The sequence below is a fragment of the Nothoprocta perdicaria genome, unplaced genomic scaffold, assembly GCF_003342845.1.
Source record: "Nothoprocta perdicaria isolate Ctin4 unplaced genomic scaffold, notPer1 scaffold_54, whole genome shotgun sequence".
NCBI classification, from domain to species: domain Eukaryota; kingdom Metazoa; phylum Chordata; class Aves; order Tinamiformes; family Tinamidae; genus Nothoprocta; species Nothoprocta perdicaria.
In genome coordinates this window covers 365,421-377,030 of record NW_020455799.1, presented here as the reverse complement: position 1 = coordinate 377,030, position 11,610 = coordinate 365,421, and the positions used below count along the sequence as shown (strand labels likewise).

Sequence of the window (11,610 nt, the reverse complement as noted above, 5' to 3'; positions counted from 1 at the left end):
CAACGGCCGCGCCGCATGATGCAACGCGGCGGCCACGCGCGAGCGGGGCGCGAGCCGAGCCCCCGGCAGCGGCGGCCGCACGTACCGAGCGGGGGGCTCCCCGCGCTCACGGTGAGGCTCAGCGCCGCCATCCCGATCCCAGTCCCGATCCCGATCCCGATCCGGATCCCGCCGCCGGAGCGCGCAGAGCAGAGGGCGGGGCGCGGCACCGCCAGCTCACGTGGCGCCGCCCCTTCCTCCTGCCGCGGGGAGGGGGAAGGGGAAAGGCCGCGCACCGCGGCCGTCACTTCCGGGATTGGGAGGCGGGTCGGCGCGAGGTGGCGGCGCCCGCCCCAGCGCTCCCCGCGGGCGCGAGGCCGCGCGCGGCGGTTCCGCCCCGCAGCGGGGCCGCGCGGCGCGTGGCGGGGGGGGAGGGGGGAGGTTAAAGCCACAAAAATGGCGCCCGTCCTGGGGATGGGTGACAGGAATCCCGCGTCCTTCCCGGGAGCGGGCCCAGGTTCACATTGTTGCAAGGACAATGCGGTGTCACAGTGCCGCCTCCTGCACAGCCGCTGCCACAGTGCCGAGTTTGGTGCCATGAAGACATTCAGTGTACGGGAGGCGCGATCTGAAACCAAGGACAGAGACATAGATGGGCTGTACTAACATCAGGCTTTCTATCTGACTTTATGTCTTAGTATGCAGTACATGAAAAGATTTAAGTCTTCTTGCTGTCTTAAAATTGTACTATCTCTACCTCRGTACTGTTAAAAGCCAGCACTTTGCAAAGCCACAAATAGATTTTGGTCGGAACGCTAGAGCCCACGTAGCTGAGTGCCGGAGAGGATGGGGGAAKGAGGGTTATGTAGAGCTGAGTCAGTGAAAAACAGATTAAACTGTGTGTGCTGGGTCTGTCAAACTTCAGTTACACCATCAATATTTGGAACAATTCACAATGAACCAGAACTTGAAGAAGGCTGTAAATAAAGCAGGCTCGCAAGGTCTTGCTGGTCATACACTCGAGAAAAGTCTATGACCAGCAAGGTACAGGCCATAGAAAGGCAGGCTCTAGCTAAAAGGATTAAAAGCACATGTTGTTCCTATATATATACAGCATTAATCCTGTCTAATGATAGCATTGCACAGGCTGGACAATGACACAACGAAGCGATAGTCTTGGTAACTTATCTGCAATGTTACAAGGGTAGATTGTCCTCAGCAAGGAGAGAGCCTTGTGTCTGCTCACAGAAACTGGGGACGCTTTAATTGGCGTTTGTCTTGTCGGTGTCCTCTACTGTCTGGATGTTCCTGCTTGCTGCAAACACAGCCAGGGTCTAGGCTGGCTTTAGGAGCAGCTTAAATTCAGGCAGGCAAGCCCGTGAAGTGGCGCTGTGTTACCCTAATGTAGGGAAAGGATCAGATCTAACAAGTTTTGAGAAGTAAATTAGAGTTATTAAACATGTTGTGTCTTGAAAGTAGGAAGAAATGAGTACGGCTTGGAGACACTTGGTTGAAAATTGGATTCTGAAGTTCAGTGTTAGCTTAATGACAGCTTTAAGCACACCAAGACTGCCAAATTTACAGAGATTCAGGGAAATTAATTTGGTGGGCAGGGAGGAAGAACTTGGATTCAGCGCAACCTGCAGACTACTCTCTCACTTAGGTTTTGTCAGCAGAGGTTATGTCGGGCGGGGGGGGGGTCACAAGTCATGCAGGGAGAACTTAAGCCTCCAGCCTTAAAGAAAATAAGCACCAAGTTCAGGACCCCCCTCTAATCTGGGGATTCAACAGATGCCACTTTTCTGCCACTGGTCAAATAAATTTCTTATGCTACAAAGTATTGCTTTCAAAAATTAATCCAGACTGTTTCAAAACATGTAAGCCTCTTTAGAACTAGCTAAGACCAGGCTTACATTTCTAGCTCTACAACAGGACAACAGAATCCTTACAAAGAATTAATCTAAATATTGCTATATATGTATGGCAGAAATTTTGCAGGAAATAAATCGTCCCAGAGTTGTATGTAAAAGACATTCTTGTCCTATAGTGTTAAAGAAATCCCAAACCAAACCAAGTCTATTTGCTCTTCAAACTTAACCATGCTTATAAAAGAACACATTTCACTTCTAAGACTTAAAACTATCATTTAATTATAAAGGACTAATCTATTAACAAAAATTATCAGTCTATTTGCATTTAACACAACCTTTGTTGTGACATAAAGCATCCATTAAGCAAAATCAGGTGAATGACTTAGCAGGATTTTGTGCCCTGTACATTCAAGATGACCTTTGCATGGCTGCATTATGATTAGCAGTGGATTCAGTACAATCATAGCACACGAAGAATGATATCCTGCTTCCAAAAAAATATGGAAAACAGCTACTGAAGAAAAATGTCACCATTACGATGTACCTGCTGAACACAGCTCAAGAAACTGATCCAAGAATATACCTAGAGAACTTCCATAGAATTGTGGAATTATTGAACAGTTTAATGCAGGAATCAGGCTCAGATTGTATAAAATAAACTTTCAATCTCAGTATCTTCTTTCTTCTTTTTCCTCTGAGCTTGCTTGATCAGCTTTCCAGGACAAGTGAAGACCCATTCTTGCTTTAAGGCACAAGAGMTTGTTTCACAGTGTTAGGAATACGACTTGCATAATAATCATAGTTCCTCAAAGCGGCAAGAACCCCAGCTGAATTCATGTGTTTCACTTCTTTGTTATAATGGAATGAATTGCCATGGATATCAGTTATCTTGCCTGTAAAAAAAGAAAACATTTTATTCCACCAAATAAGATTTGGAGGCAGATAAGCTGCTACTGCAAGTGATGTAACTAAAAAACACAGAAGGGCTTTGGGTGGCTACAGGCAGCTGTCTTCATGTRTAAAATACATTTTCTGCTCCCTTAAGCACAACAGCCTTTCTTTGTTAAAATGAAACAACTTAGGACTTTCTTTTTTTTAAGCAATATTTAAATTCCTCCTGTTTTAGGAAAGAAAAATGGCCTGTATCTCTTACGGGCTAACTAAAATTCTTCCTGTGACTTTTGCACACTGGCAATTGAGAAGAAGGAAAGGAAAGCACAGTCCTCAGTTCAAGTAAAAGCCACCATGAGGTAAAAATACAACAGCTGATTTTAAATGAGTTTCTAGATACCACCTAAAAAGGGAGCAACAGAAATTGTTATGGAAGCTAATTTAACCAAGAGGTACCTATATAATGAAGGGGCTAAATAAAGCACTGGGCTGCCCCAGATAGGCTGCTTCTCGTGCCTGGGCTAACCCGTTTAAAGTTATCCCAGTTATCAGCACTATACTGTATACTGTAGTATACTATAGTATAGTGTTGATAACTAAAGATAAATCTGTAGTTAGAGGAGATAGATAAATCACACCAAGTCCATTATGTTTGCTTGACAGAAATCAGGAGTTATTAATACAACTTCATTTTAGTTGGTGTGCAAGATCTGTCAACCTGAGCAGCAAAAAAAGTATGATAATCATCTAATTCTTATTCATCAGGCTTTTCATATCTTTTCTAACCCCTCAATTCCCAGAYTGAGTGGTTTATGCTGGCTGGAAACCACTCATTTTACTCTACTATAGAAATGACTCAATTTTTGAGTTGACACATCTGAGCAATCACTGCACAGTTTGGCCTGTTTTGTGCTTTGAAAAATACAGTGCCCACGTGTTGTTACACGTTAATATGTTTATTAAAAATGAGCTCCTACATCCAGTTAATAAGACAATATAATTTTAATATAAAATAGCACCCAATGAAAAAAAGAAGCCATGAGCATGAAAATATCAATGTCTTAAAAAATTTGCAATTTGGCCTCTTTTTTATTATTAGTATTATTATTAGACAGTTACTAATGATATTACTCCAGGGCAAAAGAGATTATATAATGCTTTCCAGGGCCTAATTTTCTGTCCCTCTGGAGTTACTGCTGATCTCAAGGGACTCAAGGGCCCTAGCATATCATGATTAATAAAAGTCTAATTTCCTTCCAAAGACATTTTATGAAAAACTTTTCACAAAAGATATTAAGAACCTTAAATTGTTAGTTTCACTCATGTTAAATATATATTTTTCTATATATATACATTTATTTTTATATATATATATTTGAATACATATATTTTTTATATATATACACATATATATTATTTACCTCCCACAGCATGTAGAATAGCTTCAGGTGCACATGTATCCCACTTCTTGCACCCAGGACTGGCAAATACATAAGCAGATGCTTTGCCTTCTATAAGCTGGATGATCTGTTGTCAATAGAGAGTAGTTATCATTGCAAAGCACATAGGCATTCAGCAGTGGAGAAAAAAAATATTAGGAACAGTGATTAGATCAGTATACTCTATATACGTGTATTGTTAGAAAAGGAGCATCAACCACCTTCCCTCTAGATTATTGAAAACAAAAAGTCCTACCAAGATTTTTAAAACTATGATCTATTTTAGATTGTTACAAATACAGTCTATATGATGAGAATCTACTCTTAATTTCAAAGATAATATTTTGCATCTTGAAGTATTAAGTAAATTAAAGTGGAAGCTATCTTCATGTTGTATTGCAGTCAATATGGCCCTTATATATGCTGGGAAAAAASACGGTTTGGAGGCTCTGTTTTTCCTACATGCAGAAACATGATAAAACTAAGCTCCACATTCTGTAGCAAAAGAGTAATCCCTGGATACTGAGAAGGTCTGCAAAAGAAATGCCACTGTGGGCTGGTTCTATTTCTGTCCTTTAATATCTACTGCTAGTGAGAGCAAAAGACCAATTAACCTGAACAGCAGGAAAASTCTAATAATGGTGATTAAATTCAACTTCCACTTAGTCATTCTGGGCTTTTAATTTTTTCCTTTTCCCCGACCCAGAGTGTACTAGAGAAAAGAACCAGAGCTATGACCAGAATGGCCATTCTTAGATACATTAAGGAAATTCCAACTACCTTAGAGCAGAGCAAGTGCTAGTAAGAGAATCTGCACTACAGGAAGAAGTCCCCTGACCATTCACACAGGTAAACATTTCTCTCAAAATTCTTCATTCCTTTTCCCAAGATACTGCCTCCAACCAAAAGAAGTTATGAAGTTCTCATACCTTGTTTCCTGCTCCTCCAACTCTGATGACAGTGTCTGGGTTCAGGGCAGTAATGCAGTCATTTACCAGGGCACTGCTGTGAGAACGGGTGGTAACAATGATGTGCTTCCCGGCTGGTGCCTCTGTGAGCTCAAAGCCGAAGGCACCCATGCCCAGCACTCCCCAGATCGTCCTACCCAGGACAGCATCGGCTCCTGCCTACGTAGGAGGGAAAGAGGCAGTGGCCAGCGTTTAGTTAAAGCATGAACGTAAAGGAATAGCAGGAGACATCTTTGCATCTTAGGGAGTATAATATTAACACYGAGATGTGCATTTCAACAGTGTCACTTAAAAAAGAAGCATTCTAAAGTGCAGAGTGAAAAATCAAGACACTTTGGCTCTTTCCCTCTAAAATAATGACTTGAAAAACCTCCAGTAGATCATTTACTGGTTTTCATCTGTGAAACTGTAGTGATRCATTACTTCCTGCCCCCAATGATTGTGCCAAATTAATGTCAGCACATTTCTCTACTTCAGGCACAATTTTTAACTGAAAATACCTTCATTGCCATTGCTGTGTGTTTCATCATGCACGCCACATGGAACATGTAGCATCAGCTCATAATGAGCTTTACATTGCATCATCCTACAGTACAAAAGCACTGACCTGCAAGTGTTTCACAAAGTGACACTGTTTTGCACACACTGTACTATTACACAAGCCTTGGGACTCACTAGGACTGCTAGTAGGTCCTTGATGCTCAGTTTCTGGAAAGCAATTTTCAAAATTGTATACATATAACAACAACTATCCTTACATTACAAATCCAAAACACACCGCTTTTCAGCTAGAAGTGTTCCAACTAGAAATGTCTTAGAAGTGGCAGTTTCAAATCACCTAATGCTCTCAAGCAGATCAGTGCATTTAATACCTCATAGTTGTAATACGGCTGGTTGATAACTCCTGCTATTGCTTTGCCTCCATAAGCAATTCCAATAAGCACTGTTACATGGTCAAGGAGACCTGTACAGAAACAGTACAAAATTAATTATGTTTGAAAATGAGAAACTAGATAGTTTAAAAAAAAAGGGGGGGAGGAGGGGGATATGGAAGGTCTTAAAATGCAATTACCAATCAGGATTTTCAGATTTAGCAGGTGTAACACATTGCTTGCTTTTAGTCATTTTGCTTGGCAAAAATTATTCATTTATGCTCTTCCAAAAAATAAAATGTCCTGAGTAGTTCTTATTAAAAGAATTCAAGCTACATTGTAATGAAYGTGTAATAAAAATGAAATTCAAAGATACAACTAAATGGTAATAAATGGATGACATTCTAGTAAATTGGGGCTTGAAATCATTTGTGGTACCCAAAAACAAGTAATGCAGTGGCAGCTGTACAATCACTCTTGCTCTGAAAAAAGAACAAAAAAACAAACCAAAAAACACACTGTGATGCAAGATGCAACAAGATGCTGAAGCAMGCTTTGGCATGCCAGTTTGTCTATGGACACAAATCAGGCCTTGCTGAAAATGGTTTCTTTCTATGACCAAAGAATTACTATTTTAGGGGAATATTTTGTCTATTTTAAAAGGGCCAGCTACAGAATTTAGGTTGTTTGAGATGGGGATGTAAATATTTGCACATTCCCATGCACAGAGAAGATTTAACTCCCCAATAAAAAGTATATACAAAATAGTAAATTTATTTTCCTAAAAAYTTTTAAAGGCATCCTGCTAGCAATCAAAGACAGCAAGTATTTTCTCCTACAGGGAAAGGCTGAAGACCTTCTGTTCCCTGAAACAATAAAACTGGTGAGCACTCAGCAGCTCTTCAGAATATTCACTACTGGTAACAAAACAAAAGTATTAAAAAAAAAAAAAAAAAGTACAGAACTTGAAGTACACAAGCAACATCAGCCTTATCAAAAATATAGTATTTAGCTTCTATCATCTATAAAACCATCTACACATCCATGCCCCTTCACTAATCAGAAYTAAAAGAGAAACCAACCTTCAGTGTACTCTTTGGTCCCATCCAGAGGGTCAACCCATATTACAAGCTACAAGAAGGAATCACATGAAAAAATGCAAATCATACAAAATAACATGCAAAAGAGGTTTTTTAAACACTTGTGAATAATGAAAAAAAGACTTTTTTTTTTTTTTTTTAGTATTATGGTATACAATACTGAAGCCTACATTAATGTTTTACATTAAATAAAAATGCATAAATTGAGTAGAACTTGTCAGTAAATAGCAGAGATAAAGGCTTCAGTTAAACATGGAAATGGCATTACTTTCTAACAGCAAAACTCGTTCCTTACAGATGCATTTGAATCTCAAAGGAATTAGATTTCCCTTTCCCTAAATGCACACAGCATTTCCAGCTTTGGGGCTGTGATTCTCATGACTACATTTTAGTTTTAAAGGCAAAAAGAGAAACTGTCAACACTGAAATAAGTTCTTTTTCTCCTTAATACTTTTAGTTAAAATCAGTAAGTAATATTGAGATGAGGGTAAAAATACAAAGACATGTAACATCACCTCTTCCTCTTTAATTCCTGTGTACTGCGGCGGACAAGGTTTCTTCAGTATTTCCTCACAGTGGCCGTCTTCAATCAATTCYTCAGCTACATCATGGGGGGGCAGTTCCTAACAAAAAGATGCTCCAAATCATTAGAAAAAGGTGCTGGGCTGCACCTCAACTTGCTGGAGAAATGTGGATTTGCTTGCAGTTCACTTGACAAAGCTAAGCAATGAAAAGRTGATTGGGATGGAAAGAAAACTTAAAGAAAGAGAGATAGTTTCCTAAAACGTGCCAATGCGGGTGTAAGGCAATGTATAGSAAGCCACATTGTAAGTATGACATAGATTAGGTCCTTACCTCTTCTCCTATGATGGTCACTTTGGGGAACTTCCGTGCCAGTGATGCACAAATGCTCATTTGTACCATTCGATCAGCTTTGGTCTGCAGGTCATTGGCTCCAGTCTGGCAAAGGAAGGATAGGAATTTTGAAAGACATTTTGAAATTGGCATGGAAATATCTGTTCTCATGTTCCCAGGGCAAAGATGTAAAAATTGCAACATGAAAAAAACCAAGGATGTTTAAGGCCAAGAGATACAGTGCAGGATTTAAAAGTCCAACTAATCTAGCTTTTTAAAAGGAATGGAAACAATTATGATGTATAAACTGTTCCTTGCTCTAGCAAAAAAGACTTCAGAATGTCAGAAGTTAAGCAGAGAAATTACACTACACTGCACCTCCTACACATTTTTTCCAGAAAAAATACTCTAGAGGAAACCATGGATTTGCTATAGCAACATTACTTGAAAMAATGGCTAAAGTACATCTTTAGAAAGGCTATTAAAGTTGCTAAAGAAAACTTCCTTATGCATTTAAAATTAACTGGTTAATCAAGATAGTTACAGTGTTTCCTTTTGGGCCTGTAGACAAAAGTACTTTAAATAATAATACAACTACCTTACAAGATTTTCCTAACTTAAAAGCAGGGGAACCAAGAGAATCTGGTCTCTTCAGATGCTTCTGAGAATCCTGCTATGCTTTTGAAAACACAGATCATTACCCTGAAAGTCTTTTCAATTCTGTTTCCCACATGGATAATTGTATTTGCTTAGAAAAAATAAGGGAAAAAACCCCAGTGCCACTGATCACAATCCTCTGAGCTCTGCCATTCAATCACTTCTCAATCCACCTCATTAAAGTACTAACTATTTGAAAAATGTAAACATCAGTAATTACTTCAAAAATACTGAAAACAATATAGAGGTCTAAGGTAGTCCATAAAACTATGATATACCTATAAAACATGAATTAACCCTCCAAATTTATTTCACTAGTATTGTAGTCAAAACCAAGAACCTGAATCATCACAGCAGCGTAATAACTTATAGTAAATTAACAATTTAATGCAGATGGTTGCAGGCTCATTTCTATTTCATAATTAGAAATAAATAGAAAGGTTCAGATTAAAGCTGAAAAGCCTAATTTGCAGTAAAATCTATGGTTTATCATTAAGGTTTATTACTATAGGGTCTATTTAAGAAACAAAACAGAAATTAGTCTTATTCCAAAATGAATAAGGCATACAGTACTAAATGCTACACTATAGCTATTAGAATAYAAGTATGGAGATTCACTGGAAATATATAGATTATGAATTCTGACATTCTATCCAAAATCTGTGTTTTATGAAGGGAATCAAGACAAAATTATGGTGTATTCTTTTGGGGAATCAAGACAGAATTACAGTGCGTTCCTTTCAGTRTTTGAATATCTTTTAGAAATATGGGCCAAAATACATTACTTCTACTATGCCTTTATATCCTTTAATGAGGAGTATTCCCTACATCAAGGGCGTAAGGTTGAGCACCTTGATTTGATTCTTTTTCTTTCCCCAGTTGCAGAAGAACAGTCTAGTCTTCAAAAATACCTCCTGGACCTGTATTTAACTCAGCATTAGTAAATGAAATGGGAACAGGATAAAACAAATACCTTTTCCACTATCCCCAGATCTCCTGTAGACATTACATTTCTAACAATTCTTGCAGCTTTTTCTGCAACAGAATACGCAGAGGCCACCACTCGCATGAGCAGAGTTGGAGAAGAAGCCATCCTGATTGCTGAAAACAAACATAAAGCAAACATCGACTTTAGAAAGGGCAGGAAGGGAAACATCTTACATAAATAACATTCCAAGCACATATATGTTATTTATTTAAGCTGAATAGAAAGAGAATAGTGAATTACTGCACATCAGCAGTAATAAAATAAGCTGTGATTTAAATATATATAAAAAACTAAATAATAAAACAAAACTAGGAGGTTATTTCAAACAAGAGTTTCACATATTTGTGCTCTGGCAGTTAACCTGCTTTACATCACTAAATTAAACTGGTGTTAAAGAAAAACAGCAGCAGCAGGAAACATCATCATCATCATAAAAGTTAAGAAAAAAGAATATAGTGGATTGTGCATGTATTAAATTCTTTTTTTTTTTATCCTGAACTGAATCTACAGAGTTGGTTTCTGTTCAGATTCAAATACAAAGCTAGGAGAAAACATGACAAAAGCAGCTTCACTTTGTTTTTAAATGAATAAAATGGGCTTTCGTAGATAGGCTGATAATCTGCAGATACTACAAACACTACACTTGTATGTGCAAGTCCATCTCCATTCTACCATCTTTTCTAAACTTCTTTAAACTTCTCTTGATTTGTTGATAGAAACCTAATTACATTCCCCTGCTCTACTCAACACTGTATATATCCTGTATTTCTTCCAATTGTATTTTGTTCTACATCTGCTCCTCAGAACATTTTAGTGTAGTTTACTATGTTTTTAATTCTCAAATAAAAGAATACCTCTTTCAAAACACCAATAATTCTCCATTCCTGCCGCCTTTCTTTGATCTCAACAGAATTATTCACAACTCCTCTCTATTTTTTGAAATGCAGAGCTACTGTTTTTTTTTTTTTTTGTTTTCCTGTCCTTTTTTGGTTTTGTTTTGTTTTTTTAAATCTATGCAGACTGCCTTATCAACTGTACTTCAAAGTAATTACTTGAGCACATAGCTAGGAAAAAAAAAAAAAGAAACCATTAATCAGTGGATCAAGGATGATATATTCCCTCGTAGTTACCCAGTATTTGAGCAATTGCAGCAAGTATTGCAAAAGCAGCAGTCGGTCATTATACAATAACCGCTCCTTTATTGCTCAAGAAATCTACTCAATATAGGAAAGCATCATATAATGAGGTGATTAAGTCTAGCTACCGTAGATGGTGTTAAGGCAACATCAAGTTAATGATTGCTTAAATTTAAATAGCAATGCTGCAGGCATCAGAATCCCAAACTTTGGTGATTTAACCACCTTTTCTAACATTTTTTGGAAACCCTGCACAAGCATCTCYGGAAGTCAGAAGAGCTCGGAAGCCAAAAGAGCAGGTTGACTGTATAAGTACATTTAAAAGCACAGCTGCTAAGTGCTAGTGTCAGTCATGTTTCACTGCTCGTGGACGGGAGCAAAGGGCTCCGGAGCCCTGTAAAGCAGCCAAGGTCCAGGCCCAGAGCACACGCACTTGATTCTGCATAGACAGCAAGGGGTACAGCAGAAATTTTGAAAACAGTATCTGTGGCAAAAAGCAGCTCTTAAAATAACTGGAAGTAGGAGAGCACATTAAAAAAAAAAAACTACTTTTCAAATAAATTGATAAATTGGAGTTCTCCGATTCTTGTTACGTATTGTAGGTGTGAGATCTGTTTAAAAGCTATAGAATGGCTGCTATTAATCTCCCAGAACAGGCGTGAGGGACCTGCTGATGCTGACATGGGACTGCCTTTATTTCCAGCCATCATTCACACCATCGGCCCCACGCTCTGAGACACGGAGCTACGGAGCAACCTCTGCCCCGCGTTACCGGGTGCGTGAGGGACCAGAGCCCCTGTCTCCCCGCGGCCAGCCGGGGCTCCCGCCTCCCCGCGGCCAGCCGGGGCTCCCGC

The 11,610-nt window shown here is 39.1% G+C and overlaps 2 protein-coding genes across 5 annotated transcripts in view; both read right to left on the bottom strand.

Moving 5' to 3' along the window:
• Positions 1 to 158, bottom strand: part of EPRS (glutamyl-prolyl-tRNA synthetase) — a 33,627-nt gene extending 33,469 nt beyond the window's left edge. For all 4 annotated transcript variants that reach the window (XM_026048380.1, XM_026048378.1, XM_026048379.1 and 1 more), the window contains exon 1: positions 86 to 158. In XM_026048380.1, coding sequence (XP_025904165.1) covers positions 86 to 131 — 46 coding nt within the window. In that variant the 5' untranslated portion in view covers positions 132 to 158. The remainder of the gene's footprint in view (positions 1 to 85) is intronic.
• A 1,993-nt stretch (positions 159 to 2,151) lies between these two features.
• Positions 2,152 to 10,548, bottom strand: BPNT1 (3'(2'), 5'-bisphosphate nucleotidase 1). The gene is made up of 9 exons (XM_026048431.1): positions 10,475 to 10,548; positions 9,606 to 9,733; positions 7,976 to 8,080; positions 7,636 to 7,743; positions 7,103 to 7,151; positions 6,021 to 6,112; positions 5,110 to 5,307; positions 4,163 to 4,268; positions 2,152 to 2,743 (listed from the first exon to the last, which is right to left on the bottom strand). Exons 1-9 carry the CDS (start codon positions 10,500 to 10,502, stop codon positions 2,595 to 2,597), a joined length of 963 nt encoding a protein of 320 aa, XP_025904216.1. The 5' UTR covers positions 10,503 to 10,548; the 3' UTR covers positions 2,152 to 2,594.
• Positions 10,549 to 11,610: the final 1,062 nt, after the last annotated feature.